This window comes from Macaca nemestrina, chromosome 18 (assembly GCF_043159975.1).
Source record: "Macaca nemestrina isolate mMacNem1 chromosome 18, mMacNem.hap1, whole genome shotgun sequence".
NCBI lineage: Eukaryota > Metazoa > Chordata > Mammalia > Primates > Cercopithecidae > Macaca > Macaca nemestrina.
This window is the reverse complement of record NC_092142.1, coordinates 12,027,584-12,054,114: the sequence shown is the minus strand read 5'-3', so window position 1 is coordinate 12,054,114 and position 26,531 is coordinate 12,027,584. Positions and strand designations below refer to the sequence as shown.

Here is a 26,531-nt window from a genome sequence, read left to right as displayed (position 1 = left end):
CTCATCCAAAAACCACTGAGATGTTTTTGTGCAGGGGAAATAAAATTTCAAGCACTGGCCTATCATCTAAAGTGACTTCTTTTCTTTACCCAGTAGTTTTCTGGTGGGTTATAAAGTGACTTTTTTTATGCCAAGAACTATTGGAACAATTTGTTCTTCTGTACAAATATGTATGTTTTGAATTAACTACAAATATTACATGTTATAAAACATTTTTATTTTTATAAAACTTGTTTTTTTAAATTGGAAATTACACTCATTAAATTGTTTTACACACACACAGCGAAACAAAATCCTGAGTGACAGCACCCCGTAACTAACTGTGGTGAGATTTGATTCAAGTTGACACATTCTTCTGTTTTAGAGAGTAAATGCCTTTGGATTGTAACTTACTTGTCTTTCTCAGGAAACCAGAATGGGAGGTGGGTAATGAAATATTCTTTTTGGAAATGGAAGAACCTTAGAATAAAATGTAAATCCAAATTGCCAATACTGGCCTGACGGTAAAGTGGCAAATCTTACCAAGAAAGGGGATTGTGTGCATTACCCTGAGCTGCCACTCATTCATCAAGGGTTTACTGAGCATTTGTTATGTGCCTGGCCCTGTACTGGGCCCCGGGGATGGCAGGATAAATCCAATGTGGCTTCTGCCTGTGAGATTCCATAAGCTTGTGGGGAAGAGGTCTGTCTCAGCAGAAGCTTGTGAGACTATAGAAGGGGCCTCAGGGACATTGGAGGTGCAGAAACTAGCTCTTCTTGGAGTGAGAGTAGGGCTAGCTTCCCTGAAGCAGCTGCCCTGGTGCTGGGCCTTAGGAACAGATGGAGGAGGCGGTGTCCCCAGCCAGGCCTCTGTAACAGCATGGCATTGCGGGAGGGCCTGGTCTGTTCTGAAGAGGGTAGGGTGAGACTGGAAAGCCAAACGGGCCAGATTGTATGGAGGTTTTATCTCATGGGCAGCATATAATTTGGCCCAGGAGTGCCATGCCTGGGGTTGTATTTTTAAAAATACAGTAACCATCTCCCCCTGCACTCTCATCTACCCCCCTGCGGATTCTTGGTGATATGTTCCAAGACCCCCAATGAATGCCTGAAACCACAGATGATACTGAACCCTGTATATACTACACACAAATTTCATTTTTCTTCACAATTTCATGGGTAGAAGATTCGTTCTTACCGAAGATCTTAGCAACCTTACTGTTTGTTTTTTTTTTCTTATTGAGACTTTTGCCATTTCACTTAAAGGAAGCATTTTTGGCTTCTCTTTGGCATATCTGAATTGCCAGCATCACTACCCTTGCACTTTGGGACCTTTGTAATAAATAAAGGGTTACTTGAAGACAAGCACTGTGATACTGAGACAGTTGATCTGATAACTGAGTTGGCTACTAAGTAACAGGCTAGTAGCATCCACAGCACTGACACACTAGACAAAGGGATGGCTCGCAATTTTTGTAATGACAAAAATTTCATCACACTACTCAGAGCGACGTGTAGTTTAAAACTTATGACTTGTTTATTTCTGGAATTTTCCATTTAATATTTTTGAACCAGAGGTGACCATGGATAACTGAAATTGCAGAAAGTGAAACGTGGCTAAGGGGTTGCTAGTCCCTCAGTCATCCCCAGGCCCCTCACCAACTCTGCCCTGTATTTCAGATCACCGAAGTGGCCTTGGAGTACAACAACTGTCATGGGGACCAGGTGGTGGAGCGTCTCCTTCAGCACCTGCGGCGGGTGGACGCTCCAGTGCTGGAGTCCCTGGCCCTGGAAGCCCCGGCACAGCTGCCAGACCCGCCGCTGATCACAGCATCCCCCTGCTGCAACACTGTGGTGCTGCCCCAGTGGCACTCCTTCTCCAGGACCCACAACGTCTGTGAACTCTGTGTCAACCAGACTGCCGGGGGCGTGAAGCCGAGCTCGGTCAGCATGCCACAGTGCAGCTTTTTTGAAATGGCAGCAGCTCTGGATTCTTTCTACCTCAAGGAGCAGACCTTTTATCACGTGGCATCAGACAGCATAGAATGCAGCAATTTTTTAACTTCCTATAGCCCCTTCAGCTACTACACTGCATGTTGCAGGACCATAAGCAGGGGTGTGGCAGGCTTCATCGATTCTGAACAAGGTGTCTTTGAAGCCCCTACCGTTGCATTTTCTTCCCTTGAGAAGAAATGTGAGGTCGATGCCCCAAGCTCCATTCCTCACATTGAGGAGAACAGGTATCTCTTTCCAGGAGTGGACATGACTAGCACAAACTTCACAGGCCTGAGCTGCAGAACCAACAAGACTCTCAACATCTACCTTTTGGATTCCAATTTGTTTTGGTTATACGCAGAGAGACTGGGTGCTCCGAGCTCCACTCAGGTGAAGGAATTTGCGGCAATTGTTGACGTGAAAGAAGAGTCTCACTACATCTTGGATCCAAAGCACGCGCTGATGAAGCTCAGCCTAGGTACTGCAGGCAGTTTATTTCCCCAAGCATTGTACGTTTTGCTTGACTTCATATTGGTACACTTTATTGATGGCTCTCATTACATTTAGTTGTGGGGTAATGTCAGCTTCGTAGCTCATTTTAAGTCTTTAGACCACCATCAGTTGTAATTTTCAAAGAAGGTAATTTTGTCTGTTAAGTGGAGCAGAAACTTCCTCACTCTAAATTTTGGATAAGTTTGTCATTTAGCCCATGGAGGGGGTAAGAGTCCCACTTTCTAAATTGGCGATTTCTGTCACATGTCTAAGGTAGAACCAGCTGCAGGCAGTGGGGACTTGGGGAGTAGAACCGGCAGGGAGGTGGAGAGCCATTCCGGTAGGATGTCCTAGGGGCTGATGAAAGGGAGCCTTGACAGCAGCTTCGTTCTAAAGGAGCTTAAAGAGAAGCAGTGAAGAAGGAAGTAGAGCCGTCTTGCCTCCCTTTTTGTCTCACAGGCTTAAATGTCTAAGGATCAAGGCCACCAGACCTAATTTGTTCTGCTGCTGTTTCATAATGTACTGAGTAATATTGTTGGGACCTGGGGTACCTAGATGGTAACAAGTGTAAAGTGCAAATAAATAAGTGTCAGTTGCAAACCAGCAAACCCCACTTTTTGCGGAGTAAGACTCCATGATGAGAAAGCATCCAGGGCTTGCCCCCGGGGCTTGGCAGCAACACTGAGCTGACCACACTGGCCTGTTCCCCAGGGCTTTGCTGACGCCCCTGACTACACACAATGAAGTGAGAATTCAAAAGCCACGTTAGTTCAGCCTCATTGGAAACCTGAGGGAGGGTCAGTGTATGCCGAATGGAGAAAGGAGGAATTTGGTAGGGAAGGAAACCTTTCATTTCAAGTTTTACAAAGTATGAAATCAACAGTAGACTCAGAGCTTCTACATATGAGTCCTTTTAGCCATGCTCTTTCAAATCCTGGTGAAGCTTGTTTCTTACATTAGACACATTTCTGAAAAGGCTTTATGTAAGTACTGATTTTTCTATATCAATTGTATATTATAAATCCAAGAGTTCTTCAGTGTTTAAAAGAACCTTGTGACCAGTCACTTTTTGGAGGGGATAATCTGTTGATATTACAGATTACTCCCAGTTCATGTTTTCTAAAGTCATTTTGATGTGTTGAGGTTTCTTAAAATGAAACAAGCATTTTTTTTTAAATGGGAAACAGACTCCAGAGAAATGGGGTCAGTGCTCCCACAAGCATGTATTTTTGAGGTAGTCTGTATTAGATTTTCCTGAATTCCGTTCAGTAATGCTCAAGTGTTTAATGACCTCATAATGTGTTCACTTTGAATTTAAGGGTAATTGAAAGAAGCCTTCTTTAGATTTCTTTCCATCTTCTGTATCTTCTCTGAAATGTTTAGCCTAGCTGTTCTTTGTCCTGTAGTTGGTGACAGAATTTTTAGGGAGCTTGTAAAAAACACCTACTGTGTGTCATTGTTGGTTTAGAGAGTTAATTCATAAGTCAGCTGTCTCTAGGGCAGTTTCAGAATTTAGGCTTTATTCAGAGTAGGAAATAATTCTTGGTTTCATGTTTCAAAAACATAGCCAGCTAAGTGTTATTCAGATGCTGATCGTGAATTCTCTTTCGTATTCACATGACATTCTTCACTTCCTCCTCCATTCTGCACACTGCATTGCCCCTTGCACCTCAAAATGGAGGGAGTTAGAAGAAAGAAAAAGAACTGAAACTTTAGCTAAGTGCAATAGTGTAAGCCTGTAGTCCCAGCTACTCTGGAGACCGAGGTAGGAGGATCACTTGAGCCCAGGAGTTCAAGGCTACAGTGAGCTGTGATTGCAGCACTGCACTCCAGCCTGGGTGACACAGTGAGACCCTGTCTGTTAAAAAAAAAAAAAAAAAAAAAAAAGTGAAATTCAAATTACTGTTGTTTCAGATGAAGCAAAGGACTCTGAAGATGGCAGAATTTGTGGTAAAACTGTTGGTTCAAGCCAGGTTTTTTATTATCATGGGTTTTATGTATTTTTCCACTACATATAATTTTTTCTTAACCTTTAAAAAAAGAAACTTAACCTTAATAAAGGAAACAAAAAACTATAGCTCCTTGTCCTCAAACTAATGAACATTTAAACACATTCCACATTACTGTAGCTTGTGCAATTGCTACTTTTGTAGTTAAGCCTAAAGGTTTTAGTATTATAGGGTGAAATTTCTTGAAAAGATTGTGGCTTCTTGACGATTTAAACAGTCTCACTTGGTGTCTATTTGTGGACCAGTCCTTTTAAAAAAAAGAATGATCTATGAATATTAGAGCATCTAACACTGCATAATGTTTTGATATCTGCATTACTGTCTGCTGAGTTAATACTACCAGAGCTAAACCTGATGCCACCCGGGCAGCTTTGTTTGGGGTTTTGCTGATAGGTGAAATGTTAAAAATGTGAGCCTGTGAAGTCATTCGAGTTTTTAAAATGTGGAGTTTAAAAGTAGGCCAGCTATTCTTCTTGTATCTAGAGAAGAGTTGATCTCATTTTCTCTTTATTTTTAGAGTCTTTTATTCAAAACTTCAGCGTTCTCTATAGTCCCTTGAAAAGGCATCTCATTGGAAGTGACTCTGCCCAGTTCCCATCTCAGCATTTAATCACTGAAGTGACAACTGATACCTTTTGGGAAGTAGTCCTTCAGAAACAGGTATGGAGTCATGAGAGGCAAAAGTTAAGCCATCTGTCCCTCTTAAAATAATTTCCAGACTGCAGTTGTTGGGGTGAGCAGCTGTTTTTGATGTACAGAAGAGTAACCACGTGATGGTCCGATTGTGGACCGTGAATGAATTACATGTGGTTTTTAAATTTCAAAAAAGTGCTTCAGAAAGCACAGAATTGGAAAGACCTAAAGATGAAAATTTTCACTGTAATATTTGCATAGGTAGCATTTATCGAGTGCTTGCTGGATTCTAAGCAATAAGGAAAGAAATGAAGAAGAGCCCATTTCCTGGTGCAAGTAACAGCTGTCTTCCCCTTCCCACAGGATGTTCTCCTGCTCTATTACGCTCCGTGGTGTGGCTTCTGTCCATCCCTCAATCACGTCTTCATCCAGCTAGCTCGGAACCTGCCCATGGACACATTCACTGTGGCAAGGTAAGCAGGCCTTTTCTGCAGTGCTTTGGGCTGTATGCCCATTTTCACTCTTCTTTGCAGCTTAGCCATATGGTGTGCGAGGGTCTGCCCATTTTCCATTAACCTTTGGTAGGACTTGGCTGGATTTAATTGTCAGGTTGAAGCCATGAGCAAAGCCTCATTGAAACCGGACTTTTCCTCATGAATTCAGAGTGTTCCTTCCATGATGTTGATGTTTAGCCCTGACTAGATTCGTAGGTGGCTGAGTGCAGTTCTGTGGGGAGAGCACTGACCTGGTTGCCAGGATGGCCCCTTGGAATTCCATGGGACAGTTGCCCCAGGCAATGCCAGTGGGTCCTGGGATCCCAAGCAGATCTCTCCACTAGCCCTGGTTTACCTCATTTGTGAAATTAAAAGGAAAGGTCGGTAGATATCCACATTCTAGTATTGTGATTCCATGGGTACTGTATGTGGGCTTTTGAAAAAGTAAAATTTTTAAAAATATTTTTTGGAAAAAGAAGGCTCAAATACAGAGTTTTTAGATGGGGTAGTAAGCAGTTTTGGGTGGGGAAAACTGTTCAAATTTAACCCCCCGCCTCCCTCAAAACCCTACAGATAGATAAGAGTTAAATATGAAAAATCAAAACAAAAAATAGGATTTGCTGGTTCCTCTGAGTGATGGAAAGTTTCGAAAGTGGAAGCAGTTGGAAAAATAAAGAAAGAAAAATGGTCAGATTCCACTAGAAATACGTGCAGTGAAAGAAAACAGGGAAAGCAGACGAAAAGGGGGACCATTAAAAAATTTTGCAGTGTCGGCCGGGCGCGGTGGCTCACGCCTGTAATCCCAGCACTTTGGGAGGCCGAGGCGGGCGGATCACAAGGTCGGGAGATCGAGACCACGGTGAAACCCTGTCTCTACTAAAAATACAAAAAAAAAATTAGCCGGGCGCGGTTGTGGGCACCTGTAGTCCCAGCTACTCGGGAGGCTGAGGCAGGAGAATGGCGTGAACCCGGGAGGCGGAGCTTGCAGTGAGCCGAGATCGTGCCACTGCACTCCAGCCTGGGCGACAGAGCGAGACTCCGTCTCAAAAAAAAAAAAAAAAAAAAAAAAAAAAATTTGCAGTGTCTCTGTGTCACCTGTTACATGCACTGTGAGTAATAATCAGAGCCAGATCTGAGAAGTTACTATGCTGGGAGAGTTAGAGTTTTCGATATACATATTACCTGACTGAGTCCTCACGACGCTTAGTGAAGGCACTCTGGTTAAAAAAAGAAAATGCTATTTGTATTGAGGAGGAAACTGAGGCTTGGAAAGATTAGACAAGTTGCTCAGAGTTTCAACCTGCAAATGAGGGGCCAGGATTGAATCAGGCATTCATACACCAGCCTCCCCCGAAATTAAAATGGTTTAGGAAACGGCTGAGACAGATTCCATTGTGAACAAAGGACGTGAACAGGTTTTTCTTTTAAGAGGAGAGAGTAAGTAAACAAGTGGGGAAATTATAATCTAATAAATGTAAATTAAAACAGTAACAAAGTGTCATTTAACATATTAAAGTAATCAGTGGTTTTAAGTGACAGAATCTTGTGTTGATAAAATAAAATGGAAACTGCAGTCAAATGTATCTAATGGAATGAGTACATTGCCATAACTCTTTTGGAAAGCATTTGGCAACATTTGCAAGAAATCAACAAAAACAGTTAACACATTTTTGACCCAGTTAATTTTACTTTGGAGAAGTAATGGAATAGGAATTCCAAAGAAGCATGAGCTCATCATTATAGCATTGTTTATATCCACCAGGAGATGAATGTTTAAGTAAATTATGGCTGGGCATTTAATGGAGTTTTTATCATTTAACAATGCTTTTCATACACACAATTAATGGAAAAGAACAGAGTATGCAATATATGACAACTGTTCTTAAAAATATGTAAGCATATAGGCCGGGCACAGTGGCTCATACTTCTAATCCCAGCATGTTGGGAGGCCGAGGTGGGCGGATCACATGAGGTCAGGAGTTTGAGACCAGCCTGGCCAACATAGTGAAACCCTGTCTCTACTAAAAATACAAAAATTAGCCAGGTGTGGCAGCACGTGCCTGTAGTCCCAGCTAGTCAGGAGGCTGAGGCAGGAGAATCACTTGAATCCACCAGGCGGAGGCTGCAGTGAGCCAAGATCACACCACTGCATTCCAGCCTGGGCGACAGAGCAAGACTCTGTCTCAGAAAAAATTTTAAAAAGTAAGCATATAGACCAAGCCTGCATAAGAAAGGGGGGCCTGATTAGCCCAGTGGAATTCTGAGTGGATTTTTACAATGTTTTAATTTTATAGTTTGTGCTTTCTTTGAAGTAAAAATCAGGTGAGAAAAAGCATTTAATTATGGAATATAGTGTTCTATACCACTTGTTTAGAAAGGAACACTAATGTTTTAGGTAGGCTGGCACAGGTGAGGCAGGAGTGCTGTTTTGTTAGTAAACTTTTGGTAAATGGTTTTCATTTGGTTATGCCTTTTGTTGTTTTTTTGAGACAGGGTCTCACTCTGTTGCCTAGGCCGGAGTGCAGTGGTGCAATCACGGCTCACTGCAGCCCCAACCTCCCAGGTTCAGGTGATTCTCCCACCTTCCCAAGTAGCTGAACTGCAGGCATGTGCCAGGATACCCGGCCAATGTTTTGTAGAGACAGGGTTTCGCCATGTTGCCCAGGCTGGTGTCCAACTCCTGGGCTCAAACAATCCACCCACCTCGGCCCCCCAAAGTGCTGGGTTTACAGGCGTGAGCCACTGTGCCCAGCCTGGTTGTGCCATTTTTGAAAAAGGAAATTTCATCGTTTTGGACAAATACATGGCACTTACCCCACCCTCACTTCCCCCAGTTATGCTTTCTAAAAACTTCTGTCAAAGTAATGATTGAAAACATGTTCATCTTTTGTGTGCACTGTTTATGAATAGTAGCTGAGTAGCCCCTCCGCAAGGAGGATGCAGCCCCTTCCATCAAGGATGCTGTTGTGGCCCCATGTCTGCTTGGCCTGAGTGTGGGCGCCCAGCTGTGTGCCCAGCTCTGTGCCAGCTGCCCGGGGCAGGCCTCTAGAGCAGTTACAGTTAGCTCCCACAGTGATTGAGCACAGGCTGGGTGAGTTAGTACATATGTCACTTTCTGTGTTAGAAAATTAATGTCAAATCTGCTAAGAAAATAGGCTGTTTTTGGCCTCTATCCAGATTTACAACATAAAGAGGGTATAATTTTCCATCTTCGGGGAGGCTTGATGTATTTTGTTCTATTATTTCCTTTCTTTTCCCAGAGCTATTCAGGGATTAAAATACTTGGCTAGATCCTGTCAGGTGAGGAGGAGTGAACGACTCCCTAGGTGTCAGTGTGGCATTTTCTGCAAGTTCATTTTTACTTTTAGGACATTGCATTGCCACTCAGTGGAAAGCATCCACATAGCGGAATGTGGCATGTCTTGGGAGTACCAGCGCCCAGCTCACACCTGGTAGTGTACTCATCGAGAAGGGGCTACCCCAATGTGGGGTGTAAAAAATGCACCAGGTTCTTGAAGTTATCTGAGAAGGTTCTTTCAAGTTGGCGTTTCTTGGGCTGATCTTCTGCCGTTTCTCTTCTTCCCCTTTGCCAGGATTGACGTGTCTCAGAATGACCTTCCTTGGGAATTTATGGTTGATCGTCTTCCTACTGTCTTGTTTTTTCCCTGCAACAGGTAATGCCGAATTTTTTTCACTAGTGGGCAGTTGGGATTCTTTTGTGGAGGTCTGAAATTGAAATGGGTTTAAGATGTAAATCATTCATTATGTTCAAAAAATGTTCCCTTGGGAACCAGGCGCAGTGGCTCACGCCTGTAATCCCAGCACTTTGGGAGGTTGAGGCAGGCAGATTGCTTGAGCTCAAGAAGTTGAGACCAGGCTGGCCAACATGGTGAAACCCGTCACTACAAAAAATACAAAAATTAGCCAGGCATGGTGACATATGCTTATAATCCCAGCTACTCTGAGGCTGAGGCACGAGAATCTCTTGAACCTGGGATGCAGAGGTTGCAGTGAGCCAAGATCACACCACTGCACTCCAGCCTGGGTGACAGAACAAGGCTCCGTCTCCAAAAAAAAAAAAGTGTCCTTAGGGGCATAGAGTAAAAGGGTTGTAGTGTCAGGATGTTATGTGTGGTATGGATCTTTTAAAGGTGGTTCTTTTCACAGCCTATCTCTTACCAAGCTTGAATGTGGCTGTGAGAATTCTTAGCTTTTCATGGCCTATGTGAACATATGGAGGACGCAGAGACTGACAGGAAAAGGCCCCATGTTTGTGTGGGGTAAAACAGCAGAGAATCTGTGGAGCTCTGCCTGCCCCAAGCCTTCCACATGCTTGTCTCTCAGTTGGCCTCCCAGCAACTCCTCATCCCTCTCGTACAGAGGATAGGGTGGCTTTCTTACCCGTGGCACATCCTTGCCTCGGATTCCAGGAGCCCTGCAAAGGGGCTTTCTCTTGTGCATGCAGACTGCTGTGAACGTCTGCCATGGGGTTGTCGCTTGATTTTTTCACGCTTGCCTAATCAGTATTCCAGGCACAGTTCTTAACAGCAACTACCCCGAAAGCCCCAGCAAGCAGGACATGAACAAGGGGGAGCGGACTTCCAGTTAGTGAACGTAGATGCAGATGCTTTAGTGGAAAAAGAAATTAACTCTTGGTCCTTTAGAGCCTAATACACTGGATGTTTGCTCCCTTTTTATAGGTTCCCTTTGGTTTTTAGAAAGTTTAGTCCTTTTGGGGACCCACTCACATGGCTTTGACAATATCTTCTCCCCAGGGAAAGTGTCTGTAGCATCATTTAGGGAGTTCCCTGGCTCGCATGTATGACGTTTGCTGTTTTAATTTCCTGCCTCCCTTTTGCGATTCAGCTTGTCATGTTTCTCTAGGAGAGTGTTTCCTTCATATCGATTGAATCATTCCCTTGGTTTTTGCTTTGTATCTCAAAGAATTTTTGCTGGAATACTTCTGTGGTAGTAGGGTCTTGTCATGCACTGAAAACAGAATGTGACTCACCCTTTCTACTGCCGACTGAGTTGTGATGAGGCTTTTTCTTTCTAAGAAGTGTTTAAATTACCACATAGTCCAGGAATCATGGATATTAACACTAACAGTTTCATCTGTGTGGGACAGGAGTTGAGCATGTAGTTTAATGACATATAATTTTTGAATTCCAAGCATAGTTTGAAAAAATATTAAAATCTTAGCACCCAGCACATGCCTTTTAATGAAGAAGTTCTCAGCAGCTGGCAGAAATGCATCTGTGTAGAGAGACATAGGCGGAACAGGTGGCAGGGCGGGGCATCATCTGCAGACCTGCGTCTGGGCTGAGTGACCTTCGTTCTTAGGCTGCCTGCTGTGGGAAATGTGCAGATGAGTGCATTTCTCCGGCCCCAGGCTGGGTACTTGCTGCAGCCCTCACCCTTGTCGTTTCTAAATCTCGAACATAAGAAGGCGTCCACTTCTCTTTTAATGTAAGGAGGTTGGTAAACCAAAGCTTTATGGCTTTGGAATGGAATTTTTCTCATTTCCTAAAAAGAAATGGTAGAAGTAAAGTATGCTCATCATGAGCTGGTCCCAAGCGAGTGTTTGGTTTAGCCAGAAGGTAAATGGGCAAACAGCGTGAGCTGACAGCTTGCAAAAGAGGAAATGAAGAAGGCTGTTTGATAACATGTAATAAGACCTTTTTCACTGTCCACCTGCTTATGCTATTTTTAGTGAAAAGAACATGAAATTGTATATTTACTGTGATAAAATAGAAACTAATGCTGGGTGGAGATGTTCACAGAGGGGAAAGTGTTGAGGTGTTAAAATTGATGACTTCAGAGGAGTGAGATTGCAAATGATTTGAAGGTGCTGCTTGTATGTTTTTACATCTCTTGCAAATTGTCTACAAAGAGCATGTCTTGATTTATAAAAATCATGAAGGAAAAAAATGCAAGAGCTATCCTTGGGAGGAAGAGGAAGGGGTGGGGCTTTGAGGGAGACATAGCCTTCCTGTGCAGAGGCGTCTCGGAGCCTCTTGCTCCACCAAGCAGGTGCTCCTCCAGCCAGCACTTGCATCAGACTCTGTGTGACATTTCAAAATATAGGTGCTCTGACCTAGCCCTGGGCCAGGTGATGAAGGGGAGATGGTTGCCCCTGTCCACCAAGAGACTCTGATGTGTCCCAGGGGAAGAATCACACTTTTTTAGAGGTGTACCCTGCCACTCCCTCAGGGTTAGAGGAGAGTTGCATAGACATGGGGACCTCTTCCCACCAAACTTTCACATGACTGCTTTCCTGGCAGTAGACTGTTGACATTCTGTGTCCCTCTACTTTCCCAAAGTGTGGCAGCATTTTAGCATGCCCATTAGGGACATTCATGGAGAGTGCACCAAGACTTCTTAGTTAGCAGAGAGCATGCTCACAAATGTCATGTCCTGTATATGCCTGGAGGTAGATATCCTGAGGGACCTTGGCAGCTTTTTCTGGGGAGTAATTTACCTTTACTCTGCCTTATAAGACCAGGCTTGTGCCGCAGAACGTGAGGGCAGGTCCAGCATCTGGTATTTTTCCATGGGCCCACTTGACGGGGCCACGATATGTTTTCAGTTGTTGTGGGGTTTTATTTTCTGTTTTTGAGACAAGGTCTGACTCTGTTGCCCAGGCTGGAGTGCAGTGGTGTGATTATGGCTCACTGCAGCCTTGAACTCCTGGGCTCAAGTGATCCCACCACCTCAGGCTCCCAAGTAGCTGGATCTACAGGCGTGTGCCACCTTGCCTGGCTGATTTTTTTCTTTTATTGTTTATACAGATGAGGCCTTACTATATTGTCCAGGCTGGTCTCAAACTCCTGGCCTCAAGTGATCCTCCCGCCTCAGCCTCCCAAAGCACTGGGATTACAGGCACACAGCACCACACCCAGCTTTGTCATTTGAATGGCTGGGATGCCCCACTTGAAGAAAGCTTGTATGTTAAGAAAACTAAGCTTTAAAGGAGGGGATGGTTGAATGCTTACCCCAAAATTATGAAACAATTTACGGCCAGGTGCAGTGGCCCTGGGCAGCCAGGCTCTGGAGTCCCTGCTGTTGACTTCCATTCTGTTAATACCTGAGGGAGACAAACCCGGCTGCTGCCAGCCCACCTCATACCTAAGTGCATAAAGCTGGTAGTTTTGATCGATTGCAGCAAGACTGTACAGGCACAGGTAAATAGATATGTGAGACAAACATCATCAGATGATTAAATGACAAGTTCTGAAGAGGAATTTTCTAGATCTCTAGATCAGGACCTGGAACAAAGCTGTACGAAAAACCCCTTCCTATGTCACCTTCCTTCCTTGTTCTGTGCTCTCAGGGCCGGGCAGCCTGAATTCATAGTCCCTTGGTTGGGCTGTTTGCCAGGTATCAGGTTGCCAGGTATGAGCCAGATGTACCCGCGGAGTGGGGGTACAGTCACCCCCAGTTGAGAACCCCTGCCTTAGATAATGTGTAATAAATGCTTGCTGAAGAAACAGACTGAGTATCTTTGAAGTTCTTCCTATTTCTCTGGGCACTGTCAGTAGGCACAAGAGGGACATAGGTGGGACAATCCTGCCTCCCCTGGATGCTCTTCCTGACACAGCCGCTGGGCATCTCCCAGCACACAGAGGCCCCATGCCCACACACTCCTGGGGCCCTGCATCACTGGCTTTAGGCCTGGGCCTAGGAGCTCTTGTCTTTCTTGGAAGGTGTGGGTGAAGCTGAGCTCTGGCTTTAGGAACAGATAAGCCATCTTAATTGCAGAATGAGCATATGGGACAGCCTCAGCTTTGTAGAGAATTTCTTGCCCAGGCAACATTTTCCTCACTTTCAGTAAGTAAAATCCATAGAATGTCTTTTCTTGGTGAGAAGTAGATGGCCTGGCCTCAGGTACAGTCTGCTTTTGGACTAATTGTGTTGGTATGACTCCCGTCTTTGCTTCCTTTCCCTTTCTCTCCAGAAAGGACCTAAGTGTGAAATACCCTGAAGACCTCCCCATCACCCTTCCAAACCTGTTGAAGTTCATTTTGCATCACTCAGACCCTGCTTCCAGCCCCCAGAACATGGCTAACTCTCCTACCAAGGAGTGTCTTCAGAGCGAGGCAGTCTTACAGCGGGGGCACATCTCCCACTTGGAGAGAGAGATCCAGAAACTGAGAGCAGAAATAAGCAGCCTCCAGCGAGCACAAGTGCAGGTAGAGTCCCAGCTCTCCAGCGCCCGCAGAGATGAGCACCGGCTGCGGCGGCAGCAGCGGGCCCTGGAGGAGCAGCACAGCCTGCTCCGCGCCCACAGTGAGCAGCTGCAGGCCCTCTACGAGCAGAAGACACGCGAGCTGCAGGAGCTGGCCCGCAAGCTACAGGAGCTGGCCGATGCCTCGGAAAACCTCCTCACCGAGAACACATGGCTCAAGATCCTGGTGGCGACCATGGAGAGGAAACTGGAAGGCAGGGATGGAGCTGAAAGCCTGGCGACCCGGAAAGAGGTCCGCCCCAAGCAGCCGGAGCCCTCAAGCACCCCCCAGCTCCCTGGCAGTTCCCCTCCACCTGCCAATGTCAGTGCCACACTGGTGTCTGAAAGGAATAACGAGAACAGGACAGACTAACTTTTTAAATGACGTGAAGAAATCAGAGGTGAAAATTGTACATTGGGAATATATTTATGCAAATTTTATTGAAATTTATTGTAAATAAAGATTTTCTCAGTGGTCTAGAAAATCAACTTGAATGTCATTCAGCATTTATTGAAGAGAGATGACATCCCTTCCACTTATTGCACAAACTTGGTAGCTTTGAAACAAAAACAGTAGCACAGTCCGTTTGAAGATTTGTCCAAAAAATTAGTCCATATTTTAGTGGCTCAGTGTCAAGAGTTCCCTCCCTCTCCCCCCACTGTTGCTTCTGCAGTGATACGAAGGATGAACGCTTAATTTCTTGATTAGTCAGAAAACTTGAATGCAACAGTTGGGCATTCAGAAATAATTCAAAGAGAGGTCATAACCTACTAAGCCATTTGAATGTGGCTCTGGTGTCTATGCTAAAAAAAAAAGCTATTGAAAAATAAGAACAGTGAGAGCTATGATGTGGTTCACTGGTTATACAGCCATTTTCATTTTCCTCCTGAAACCCCCCCCAGTGCCTCACTGAGCCCCTGACCTTCACCCAACACGGCTACCACGCTCAAATGGGCCTGATTCAAACTCCCAGGTACATCCCTGCCACCAGGGAGTGGGATCAGAAAACCTCCAGAAGTGAAACTGATGAGAAAGTGACATTTAATCACTTCAAAACTGAAACTTCACTGGCAAGGTCAAAACCATAGGCCAAGTCTGACAATTGAGCACTGGTCAGTTCCAGGGGTCAGGCTCGGAACCTGAAAATGCAGATCCTAGCTGCTCCTGTGTCCCTCGGATGTGGAGGAAAGAAAAACAGCCTAGGTGTATGTGCTGGCTGCGGTGAGAGTCGAGGTAGAAAGCCTGGAAGTTCTGAAACGTGAGGGGATGGATCACACACCCAGCCTTTTCTCACTCACCAAAGCAAACCTTTTCCCCCATCTTCCAGTCGGCACCTTGGGAACTTCTGTTCTCCCTCCTAGACCTAGTTTCAGTGGCCCCAACCACATGTCCTGCCCACCCAGCCTGCAGGGCTCCTGCTGACATCACGCCTGCCCCACCACCACCTCCTCTGAACTTGGCCACACCAGAGTAGCCAGAGGTGTTGCCTCTCCTGCTTCCTAAGGGCTCTCAAGAGCCCAACTGAGGTGTTTCATTACTACCTTCTGGTCAGATGGCCCAGCCAGCCGTCCCTCTTTCCACCCCAAGCTCCTACTTAAATGTTTAAACCCCCAATTTAGGTGTATGCTGCTTAAACAAAGTCCTCCCTACTTCTCCTGCCCTGGGGGTTCCAGAACATGGATTCATTCAACACGTATTTTAGAAGAGGCTTAGGTGAGGCCAGAGGAGGTGCCTTCAGTCTGAGCAGGAGGCCAGAGCTCTGAGCTCAGGCATTAAGGGCCAGTGCTCTGTGGTTAAGCCCGGGCTGACCTTCCATCTATTACAGGGATGGCTGGCACGAGTCATGTTTGAATCATAAATAAAATTAGTATGTGCTTATGGTGGTGGGATTAAAAATCGAAGTGAGCTCACTCACTGAAGTGTACACAAGGGAGGCCTTGAAGACAGGCTGTGGAGATGCTAGCTCACCCAAGAACCACCTGTGGGACAGACAAGTCCTGAACTTAAAGTTCACCTCTGCCCTGCCCCGGCTCCCTGCCGCAAGCACAGGCTGGCAGGAAGCAGTCTGGTGGCTCTTGTGGGAATGTGCACGCAAGAAATGTTCCCTGGGTCCTAAGTGCCTTCAGAGCTGGGTCAGGGGACTGGAGACCCGCTGAGGAAAGTGAAGTCAGGACCCCACAGGCAGGCAGTCATCAGAGAGGAAAGGAAGCCAAGTGGTGTAAAAAGGTAAGAGGAAAAAAAGAAAAAAGACAGAACCTCAACAGTCCCCTCCCCTCCAGTGCAGAAAATAGGAAATACCAATACAAAACATACAACCTTTTCTCTTTGCTGGGCCAGCTGGGTTTCAGACCAAAAGTAGCCACCACAGGTTCTACGAGGACCAGAGCAATTTCAGCGAAGCCTGCACTCGGGATGGGGGACTCGGCATGCTGAAGACCAAAGCGGCAAGAAACTGCTCTGCTACAAGGACGCTGGCAGCCTCTGGGACACGTGCCCTGACTCGCCCTTCACTGGCTCCCAGGCAGGTCCAGTAGCTTCCCGGCAGTAACTCCACTCAACAAAACTGCTATTTAACAAGTGAGTCTATCTGGAGAAAGAACAGAGGGGTGTGGGGGGTGTGGTTCTTCTTCCACCCATGACTAACCAAGCAGAGATCACCCAAGCACCCCAACTGGTCAGCCACGAGACCCCAAACTGGCATCTCATTTCCTTGATATACACACAGACGGACACACATGAGAGACCCTTGCCGAGTGCGGCGTGGGCCTTTACAAGCCTATGACCCTCCGGGGTCTTGACTCAGCTTGTCATTAGTACAGCCAGAATCAAACCAGTCCCGTGTGCGCTAGATGATATTTTTAAAAATCAGCAAAAGGGCTTAAGCACGTGCTTCCAGGGGCCTATTTACAGTTCACAGGTTTGTTAGTTCACGCATTACAGTAGTAGCTCCATCAAAAACAGGCTCAGCTAGACATTCAAGTAACAAAAGCGCTACAGGGCCATGAGACCCAGCAAGGTCAGGCCTGCCCAGTGCCTGCAATGGGCAGCCTCACCCGGAGGCCGAGGCGAAGCCCAGGACAGCCAGGTCCCCGGGCATCAGTGCATGCGATGACGAAGCCCGCAGAGGCCATGCCAGCAAGTGTCAGCCCTTCCTCTCAGACAGCAGCGCGTCCATGTGGTTTTGCCCCTCCCAGCGCCTCTCGGCCGGCTGCAAACAGGACCAGGAGCCTCGCATCCTGGCTCAGCCGTGGACTTCCGGGCCGTTGGGAGTCATCAGCTTGGCCTTTCTCTCCACGCACGGTCCCTTGGCCGAATACTGCACCAGCAGGAAGGGTTCCTTGGTCTCCCCATCCCCCACGATGCTCTCCTCGTCCTCTGACTGGCTGATGCGCTGCAGCCGCAGGTAGCACCAGCAGCCCAGGATCAAGGCCCCCAGGGCCGCGATGGCAATGAGGATGACGATGACTGTGACCACGCCCGTGGTGGGGCTGTGGTCCATAATAGACATGGTCAGTGCTGGGGGCTTCCTCGGATGGAAGCGCTTTGGGGGTGGCCACTCAGTGAGGCTGGAACTCAGGCTGGACACGGGAGTCCTGAAAGACAAAGCAGGTTGAACAAGCTGCGGTTGGCACTAACACGTGGTCTATTTTTAATTGTTCTCAGACCTGCCCGTCCCACCCTCACCCTGCCAAAAAGCATATTGGCCGGTGTTCGAAGGTGTCTGCTTGCCCGTCCTCACCCAGCTCCTGCTCATGACCTTTGAAACCCCAAGAGTGCTGCTGTAGCAGGCAGGCGAGTCACCCTCGCTGGCTGCAGAGCACTGTGACAGTGGCAGCTGCAGCAAAGAATGCCAGAGGGCCAGGCACGGTTCAGGTTCTTCTGCTGAGGGTGCGCCTTTGGGAAGCCCGGCCCCCCCCTCAGTGTTCATGACCACTCAGGGACTGAGGGGAGCCAGGGCCTCCTAATGGCCAGAGATGGGGGTTTGAAAGCAGAGAAGTGGCCAGGCGCAGTGGCTCATGCCTGTAATTCCAGCACTTTAGGAGGCTGAGGCGGGCAGATCACTTGAGCCCAGGAGTTTAAGACCAGCCTGGCCAACATAGTGAAACCGCGTATCTACTAAAATACAAAAATTAGCTGGGCATGGTGGCACGTGCCTGTAATCCCAGTTACTTGGGAGGCTGAGGCATGAGAATTGCTTGAAGCTGGGAGGCAGAGGTTGCAGTGAGCCGAGATCACGCCACTACACTCTAGCCCTCCAGCCTGGGCGACAAGAGCAAGAGTATCTCCAAAAAAAAAAACAAAAAAGAAATGACATCAGTCCCTCTCCCAAACAGGCATCGTATACGGAACAGGCAGGTCCTCTGGGGACACCTGTGAGAGGGTATAGTGGACAACAGCCTTTGTCACCAGACACTGCAGCTGGCCTGGGAAGACCCCTGGAACGCGGCACACCATCTGAGAAAGAAGCTGGGCGGCAGAGTCCCTTGTGTGGTTTGGACGGAGGCCAACCAAGGAAGCAACAGGGTAGAGTGTCCCAGGAGATGAAGACAGGCACTTGGGAGAGTTTCAGGGAGGCAGGGAGGGTGGGACAGAGGCTCCCTCCCTGATGGTGCTTAGCTTCTAGTGCGGGAGCCAGACTGCAACTGGTTAGTACCCCAAATGCCCATCACTCGCAATGCAGGGTGCCATTGTCAGGAACACAGTGACCAGATGCCAAGATGCTAACTTGGGTGGGCAGGTGAGAGGCAGGGAGGTGGTGCTGATGGGGAAGAGTGTTCCTGGCAGGGAGCACAGTGAGGGCTAAGGCTCTGAAGGCGGAGAGGGTCCCCCCGCAAGTGCCAGGAGTCGGGGCACCAGCTGATTTGGGTGGGGGCGGGGACGAGCCCCCTCCCAGGCCAGGCCAAGCCTGTGCTCCGCATATGGAAGGAATGATGCCAGAAGCTGGAGGGCTGGGACCACCATCTCCACCTGGCTAAGCCACGGAGTTCACCCGGGGGTGGTCCTGCTGAGTGGCTGAGGACAGTGTGGCTGTGGAATGCACATAAGGTCTAAGAGTCCCCGGCTCCAGGCGCCCTGTCAGCCCTCTAGGTGACACCCAAGGCACAGCCAGTGAGACTGCTGAGGCCAGGGCTTTGCCTCTGCTGCCCCACAGTGCTGATGCTGGCAGGTTCTCTGGCCCGCACTTTCTTCCCTCTCCTGCCTCACTCGCCACAAACAGAGCAAACGCTTACTGCGCCCAGGGTCAGGGAGGATGAGGACAGGCCAGGGACGCGTTCCGCACAGGACTGGGCGTGCGGTCGGCACTCAGAATGAGGCGTCTGGCTTCTTTTTGTTCCCTTTGGATAAGATTGACATCAGCGCAGGCAGACGGCACTGGAAGATTTTCCCTCCAAACAGGGTCAAACCTGCTGCGTCCTTGAGGAACAGCAGCCTTAAGGAGAAATGATTCTTACCCAACCAGGAGGTTCCCCAGAAGCGAGGTTTGCCTGAAGGTCAAAGGCAGTTAAGTCAATGCCCCCAGCATCTGTCCAGGGACCAGGAACCGGGAAACGGGCAGCTTCTGCAGAGGCCCTAGGCAGAGGAGGCGCCCTCCCTCCATTCCACTGCCTTCCCCCTGACTCCAGGAGCCAGGCTGCTGCAGGCGCTAAGGATCTCCCTGTCTACCCTCAGGGGCCACTGCAGCCAGGACACCTTCCAAGTCCTCACAATGACCTGCAGGACCGAACACTACACATCCCCAGTATGCCCTGCTCACCAGCCACGCTGACCCCCCACGAACCCTCCCACCAGGCCCTGGCCCAGGCTGTTGCCCCTGCCCAGAATGTTCTGGCGGCTTACCCTTGTTCAGTGGTTCTCAACTGGGGGCCACTCTGCCCCCACCCTGGGGACATCTGGTCATGTCTGGCGCCAATTCTGGTTGTCACAACTGGGGGCAGGTGGCAATCCTGGCATCTAGTAGGGAGACCATGGATGCTGCTGGCACCTACAGTGCACAGGGCAGCCCCCACCACACAGATGGCCTGGCTGGAGAAAGAAACCCTGAACCGGTTAACATCAGCTCTGGCAGGGAAGCCTTCCCAACCCGGAAGTCCAGGTCGGGCTCCTTCCCTCCGGAGCAGTGGCCTTGGCGTGTAGCCCTGGCTTCTGGAGCATGGCCACCTGATTAGCGCCCACCTCCCCCTCTAGTGGACCATGAGCTCCCCGGTGGCCCTGCTCTGTCCCCTGCATGCACAGACCACCCTGGCCTCTCCCCTGCCACCGTCCAGTCCCACAACCCCACTTAGCTGTTCTCTCACGCCTCCAGACTGGACAGGGGACCCCTCTGACCCCACAGACAGCCTGCCCACCATGGCTGGGTAAGCCTGTCTACACTTGTCCCTACCAACCTCTGTGTTCTCTCCCTGCAGGGAGAACACCAACCTGCCCTGTGCCTCCCACCTCCCGCTTCCCTCTCCCCTGCACCTCTGGTCCACAGGGCCTGCTGGGGCACCTGCCCTCCCCTGGGCCTTCTGGACAGGAAGGCAAGTCAGTATCAATTCGGAAGGGGAAGTGTGTGTGTTTGGGGGTGGGGGTGGTTCAGGGACAGGAAGTAGAAAATCAAACAATGGCACCATGACCTGGGGTAGGCAGGGCAAAGCCAGGTGGGCAGGCCAGGAGGCACGTGAGTTCAGTGGCCCCAGGACTAATGAGGAAACTGAGGAACAGGCAGCCCCAGCTCAAAGGGATTCTCTAAGAGGAGTGGTGACCTCAAAACCCTGTCTGCCACCCTGACCCCAGGCCAGGAGGCATGGACAGGGCCAGATGTGGGGCTCTGCCCCCACCGTGAGCACAGAGCCTAGTGACCGAGCCACAGTCACACCTGGCCTGTGGTCCGGCCCTCCCAAGTGCATATCTGTTCCTTCATTCACTCAGCAAATGTTTCCTGAGAAACTATCTTTGCAAAAATGAGATGGCGTTATCCCTCAGAACCCTCCCCAGCTCAAGAGAATCCAAGCTCCCTGCCTCCCTAGGCGTCCCCACACCCTCCGCTGTGAGCCCATGCTCCCAGCTCTGCCCTGACTGCCCCATGGCTGGCACCTTCCTATTCGGGACTTTCTCAGAAGGCGCCTGTTACAGGCTGCCCTCCCATACCACTGGCCCCAGACGCCCCTCCTCCCACGCCCCACCACTACAGCCTTGCCCTACTTCATTTGCTCTCCTTGCTAGCTGCCCTTCTCTAGGCTCAGGGCTGTCCTCTGGCTGCTGTGTCACTCCCTGCACTGGACTCCAAGGCTGTCCAAGGAGGGCACCGTCTGTCCCACCCACAGCTGTACCCTGCCCTGCACGGGTACACAGTAGGTGCTCAGTAAATGTCTGTTGCGTGTTCCCACCCTGCAGATAGTGATGAGTTAGAGGAGACCCTGTTCTCACAGGGATCATAGGTGGGGGGTCCCTGACACCCCAGCACTCCCAGGACCCTGAGGACAGGTCCCCATGTTCTGTCCCAACAGACTCAGAAAAGCCGCAGATTGAGTGGGAGAGGGCCGCAGGCCAAGTGTGGGGGTAGAGCGGTAAGTGCCAGTGGATTCTGGCAGGCCTGAGCCCATGGAGGGGCAGCTGGCTCCATGCTTGCTGGCAGGCAGGGAGGGAAGGGGGTGGCCAAGAAGCGGAGCCCAGGGAAACTCAAAGCACGGAGGGCAGCAGGTCTCCACAAGCCCTGTGCCTGGCTGGACCCCACCTGTCTGCTCTTCCTTTCTAGCCGCTCTGAGCAAAGCTGTGTCTTGCAAGCTGGGTAACCCCTCGCCCTGATCCAGTAAAGCCCACAGGATGCAGGGAACAGAGACGGGCCACAGCTTGGGTTGGGGGGATGCCCAGGCTGGCACATGGGAATCCTGGCCCACCCAGCAACCATCATTCCCACCAGCATCTGATCCAGCAAGGCTGCGGCCACCTCTGCTCACCCTAGCATCTCCATCTGGCAGGTGAGGAAACTGAGGTGCATGTAGGGAAGTGAAGCAAAAAGCCAGAAGGCAGGATGGGAGCCCAGAGGGGAGCCTGGCAGAGCCAAGGGGGCGTCTTCCAAGTGCAGAGGGGCCAGGGGCTAGGGGCCAGAGCACAGCCTGGGCCTTCGATCTCTGGGCAGGCTGGAGTGTCCCCTCTGCTTGGGATTTGAAGCCCAAGGCCATCTGGATCCCCCAAACACACATCCTCCTGCTCCATGTGCCTTCAGTCCTGCCATCCTCTGCCAAGGGGGTCTTGACTCTCAGATCCCACACACCCACCATAAAAGCAAGCTCCAAGGCCCAGGTTTTCCAGAACCCCCTGCCCCAGCACCCTCAAACAACCCCAACGGGGTTCAACTGCAGCACGGGACACGCTCTGTCTTCTGACAGAGCCCACATGCGTCCCATGGAATAATAACAGCAAGACAAGCCTGAGCCATGCCATGTGAGCGGGGGCCCGCACCGCCCTCAGCCACTCCCCACAGCCGCCCAAGCTTGCAGGTGTTACTGACACTGTCCTACCTGGTTTGCCAAGGCCCACAGAGATCAGTAACTGGGACCCAAGGAGCATGGGGGCAGAGCCAGGGGTGAACCCCACTCCGTCAGAGCCATTCAAATGGACAGTCCCTGCCCCAGCTACCAGTGAGGGGAGGGGTATCCTCCTGTCCTGCTCTCCCTCCCAGGGCCCTGGCTTGTCTGAGCCTGATCCCACTCTAGAGGCCACTCCACTTGCTCTAGGCCCGGGGGGCCCACAGCCTGCAGCAGAGCAGGCTGAAGTCCCCTCCATCCTCCCAGCCCAGCACTCACTTTTGTGGCCTGCTTCCTCCCAGCCAAGCAAGCTGCTCCTCTTGGCCTCAGTTTCTCAATGTGCAAAGTGGGTACAAGTCCCTGACCTCATCTACCAGGTCATGGGGAGGATAAGAAGTGGTAAGAAAAGTGAAAACAAAAGGGCCATGAGGTCACCTAGGTTTGCATGTCACCAGCTACACCTTCCTGTGTGCTACAGGAGGGACAAAGGGAGAACACTGAGCCCGAGGGACCCCCAAGCCCACCGCCAGGACCAGGAGGGCACAGAGCGTGGCCTAGGCCCACAAACACCCCTTCCCCAGGGACACGCTGCCTCCTCCTAACTCAACTGGGCACATCACGAGCATTACCGGGCTCACCACCAGCAAAACACCTCCGCCTGGCAGCCGCCACCTCCTGAGGCTCCTTGAGAGATGCCAGGAGGGCTGCCCTGCTTACAGGGGCCAGCCATCCCCATGGAGCTTTCAACACTGCCCCCATAAAGCCACCTGCCAAGGGTGCCAACAAACTCTTCAGCGAACCCCAGTTCACAAACCAGAAACATTTCCTGCCCCAGGTTCTGACTGGGAAAACAGGGTTGTAGGGAGAAGAGGGCACTGCTGGACACAGCCAGGACAAGGTGGGACGTCTGCTCTGCCCTGGGCCCTGGGCAGCCAGTGGGACACAAGGACGCATCACAGAAGGCACCGGCCCCCCAGAAGCCAGGACGGAGAACAGCCGGATGCCAGTAGGACTGACACTGATGGGGCTGTGTCCAGCTCTCTGGCCAGTGTCATCTCATCCTCCACCCCGAACCATGACACCCCCATCCTCAGAAGAGGAAACTCGCTCCAGAACCCCCTAGGTTCCGCAGTGGCAAAAGAGGAAGCGGGAGCCGGCAGAGCTCTGATTCGGGACTGCCCCAAGGTCAGTCGGGGTCTTCCTCGGCCCAGGCCAGAGGCTCATGCCCCCACCCTGTGAATCACATTTTCACAGGCTGGCCCAGGGTTGGCCCGTTTGGCCAAACAACTTTGCTGGTAGATGCCGGAGAAAGTTGGTGGCAATTATATGTGCCAGACACTGAGATAAACAGCTGACACTGACGTCTCCTTTCTGCCTCAAGACAACAGGGCAGTTGAGCTATTACTGTTCCCTCTTGGCAGATACAGAAATCGGTGGCTCAGAGAAGTTCAGTCCATTGTCCAAGGTCACACAGCTCAAAAGTAGACGCGCAGGGATTCAAACCCAGGCAACCTGCATCCCAAATCCCGCATTTCGACCCTGACTCTAAAATGCCACCTTCTCCCCACCTCCTCTCCCGCATGCCTGAGGGGCCGGGGACAGGTGAACCCCAATGTTGTCCTCGCTGGGGCGGGCTGGGCGACCTGGGCTGGGTGCTGGGGACTTAGGGGTGACAGCGCCCCGGCGGCTCCCAAGTGCTGAGCGCGGGCGGCTAGGCAGGCGCGGTGCCAGGCGCGCTCCACGCACCCTCCCGTTCCGCCCAGCCCGGCGCCGCCGGCGTCTCCCCCACTCTACGGAGGAGCAAAGCGAGGCTCCAGGGAGGAGGGGGCTCGGCCCAGGGGGCGACAGCTGGACGGGGGACGGCAGCTGGGGAGGTAGCTCGAGTCGGCCCGACGGGGGCGGGGTGTGGGACGGGGACCACGGGACCCAAGCATGCCCACGCCGCGCAGCCAGTGCCCATGGAACAGGGCGCCCAACGCTGCGGCCCGGACTCAGTTTCCCTACCCGCGAGACGGGCGCCGGACGTCACCTGGACCCCTATACCCCGGAGCCCTTCCCGGAGCTCCCAGAATTTTGAAGAACCCCGAAGTGCCGGGGGAAAGCGGGCGGGCGGGCGCGTAGCTGCGGACGGGCGGGGGCTGCACGGGCGGGGGCGAGCGGACCGCGATCCCCGCAAAGCGGCCTCCGCCCCCCGCCCCCTCCTTTGTCCCGATCTCGCCGCAGCGCCTCTGACAAAGAACCCCGGCCCGCGGGCGCGGCCCCTGGAACGGACCCTCCCCCGAGCCGCGCCCGCCGGGCCGCCCCTCCCCCGCCCGCAGACCCCGGCCCGGCCCCGCCGTCGCGCGCGCCCCTCCCCGTCCTGGCCGCCCCTTTCCCGCTCCCGGGTCCCCGCGCCCTCGCCCGGCCCGAGCGCGCGGCCTGCCCCGCCCGGCTTACCATGGCGCGGCCGCGGCCCGGCCCGATCGCCCCGCAGCAGCCCCGCGGGCCCGGCTCCGCCCGCCCGCCTGGTCCGGCAGCCGCGCACTCCGGACGCAGGAGCCCCGCGCTGCGGCGGGCGGGGCCCGGCACCTCCCCGGCTGGGGGCGGAGCCTCCCAGAGAAGCCAATGGGAGCCCGCGCTGGGACGGCGGGGCGGGGCGGGCCGGGGCGGAGTCACGTGCGCTCGGGGCCGACGGACTGTGGGGCGGGGGCTGCGCGCAGCGGGCGGGGCGGGGCTGGGGGCGGGGCTGGGGGCGGGGCGGGGGCGGGGGGCGGGCTCGGCCCTGGAGAGCGCGGATTGGGCGCCAATGGGTACGGGGCCCCTCTACAGGCGCCCTTCCTCCGCCAGCCTCATCCTGACCCCCTCAGGCTGCCCTGGTCCCGCCCGCTTACAGCAGAGGAAACTGAGGCACGCCGCACCGAAGAGTGCTGCATACTCTCCGAGAGCTGAGAGTGGTGGGGAATCCGGGGCAGGAGAGAGGCGCGACCGCTGAGGTGAATGACCTTGCTTCCAGAGGAAGCTGGGAATTCGTTCGCGAATTCATTTATGTATCTATCATTCATCCGCCCAGTCAGTCGATGGCGGAACACCGACCACGTGCCTGCCACGCCAGTCGTCGTGGGAGCAGCCACGAGCTAGACAAGGTCCAGGCCCTAACGAAGCTCTCATTCCTCTGCGGAATGGGGCTGTGAGGCATTTGCACCCCTCGGCCATCTATAATCATGGTTATTTTTAGCATGATAACCCGGTGGTTTGGCCCCCACCAAATGCCTGCCTGCCCTGTATAAACAGCCCAACACATTTTATTAACATGACTCCGGAAGAAAGAATCCTCCCATTTTACAGATGAGGAACCCGAGGCTCCAAAGAGCTGAAGTCCCACAGCCTGCTCCTGATGAAGAGGGGATTTGAGGCCAGGCCTGTCTGCCTGGGAAGACAGGGGCGCCAGTTACTGGAGTAATCTCCACTCATCCACCCCAAAAAGGCCATCAACGAGAGGACACCCCAGCCCTGGGACCCACAGAAGGGGTGAGGGTGGGTCCTTCAAGGCCTCTGTGTCCCAGGGGACTTGAGAAGACAGGAGGGGGTAAGGTCGAGGTGGGACCTCCTGCCGGGAGCGGGGGCCTTATTTGCTGGAAACTTCTTTCCCATTCTCAAGCAGAAGGCTCTGGAAGAGCATGGAGGGTTGGGCTCACGAGGCCAAGGTAGCCAGGCCCTCACTCCCTCCACTCAGCCTGGCTGGGTTTTCTTCCCTGCGCCCGGTGCACCAAGGCTTTTCCACCGCCAGGCCTTTGCCTGTGTGGTTCCCTGCAGCTGGAACTCTTCTACTTCATCTTCCCGATCTCAGCTTAAATGCCCCTTCCTCAGGAGGGCCCTCCCTGATCGCCTAGCCAAGAGGAGCTGCCTTGGGGTTTTTGGTTTTGCTTTTGAGACGGGGTCTTGGTCTGTCACTCAGGCTGGAGTGCAGTGGTGCAATTACAGCTCACTACAGCCTCCATCCAACTCCTTCCTGGGCTCAAGCCATCCTCCCACTCAGCCTATATCTATGAATGTGGGCGGATTTGACAAAGCAATTTTTTTTTCTTTTTTAGAGACAAGGTCTTGCTCTGTCGCCCAGACTGGAGTACAGTGGTGCACTCATAGCTAACTGTAACCTTGAACTCCTGGGCTCAAGCGATCCTCCTACCTCAGCCTCCCAGGTAGCTGAGACTA

The 26,531-nt window shown here is 51.5% G+C and overlaps 2 protein-coding genes across 6 annotated transcripts in view; one reads left to right on the top strand and one right to left on the bottom strand.

The window, feature by feature from the left end:
- LOC105467757 (thioredoxin domain containing 11) overlaps positions 1–14,318 on the top strand; it is a 63,673-nt gene extending 49,355 nt beyond the window's left edge. For all 4 annotated transcript variants that reach the window (XM_071084130.1, XM_071084129.1, XM_071084132.1 and 1 more), the window contains 5 exons: positions 1,660–2,452; positions 4,993–5,135; positions 5,472–5,581; positions 9,196–9,276; positions 13,560–14,318. In XM_071084130.1, coding sequence (XP_070940231.1) covers positions 1,660–2,452; positions 4,993–5,135; positions 5,472–5,581; positions 9,196–9,276; positions 13,560–14,202 — 1,770 coding nt within the window. In that variant the 3' untranslated portion in view covers positions 14,203–14,318. The remainder of the gene's footprint in view (positions 1–1,659; positions 2,453–4,992; positions 5,136–5,471; positions 5,582–9,195; positions 9,277–13,559) is intronic.
- LOC105467756 (stannin) lies at positions 14,245–24,908 on the bottom strand. Of its 2 annotated transcripts, XM_071084133.1 has the most exons (3): positions 24,777–24,875; positions 19,669–19,782; positions 14,315–17,423 (listed from the first exon to the last, which is right to left on the bottom strand). In XM_071084133.1, the coding sequence occupies exons 2-3, from the start codon at positions 19,719–19,721 to the stop codon at positions 17,072–17,074; spliced, it is 405 nt and encodes a 134-aa protein (XP_070940234.1). In that variant the 5' UTR covers positions 19,722–19,782; positions 24,777–24,875; the 3' UTR covers positions 14,315–17,071. The 2 variants fall into 2 exon arrangements, with proteins under 2 accessions (XP_070940235.1, XP_070940234.1); XM_071084134.1 differs by lacking the exon at positions 19,669–19,782 and having other exon boundaries at positions 14,245–17,423; positions 24,777–24,908.
- Between the last annotated feature and the right edge of the window lie 1,623 nt (positions 24,909–26,531).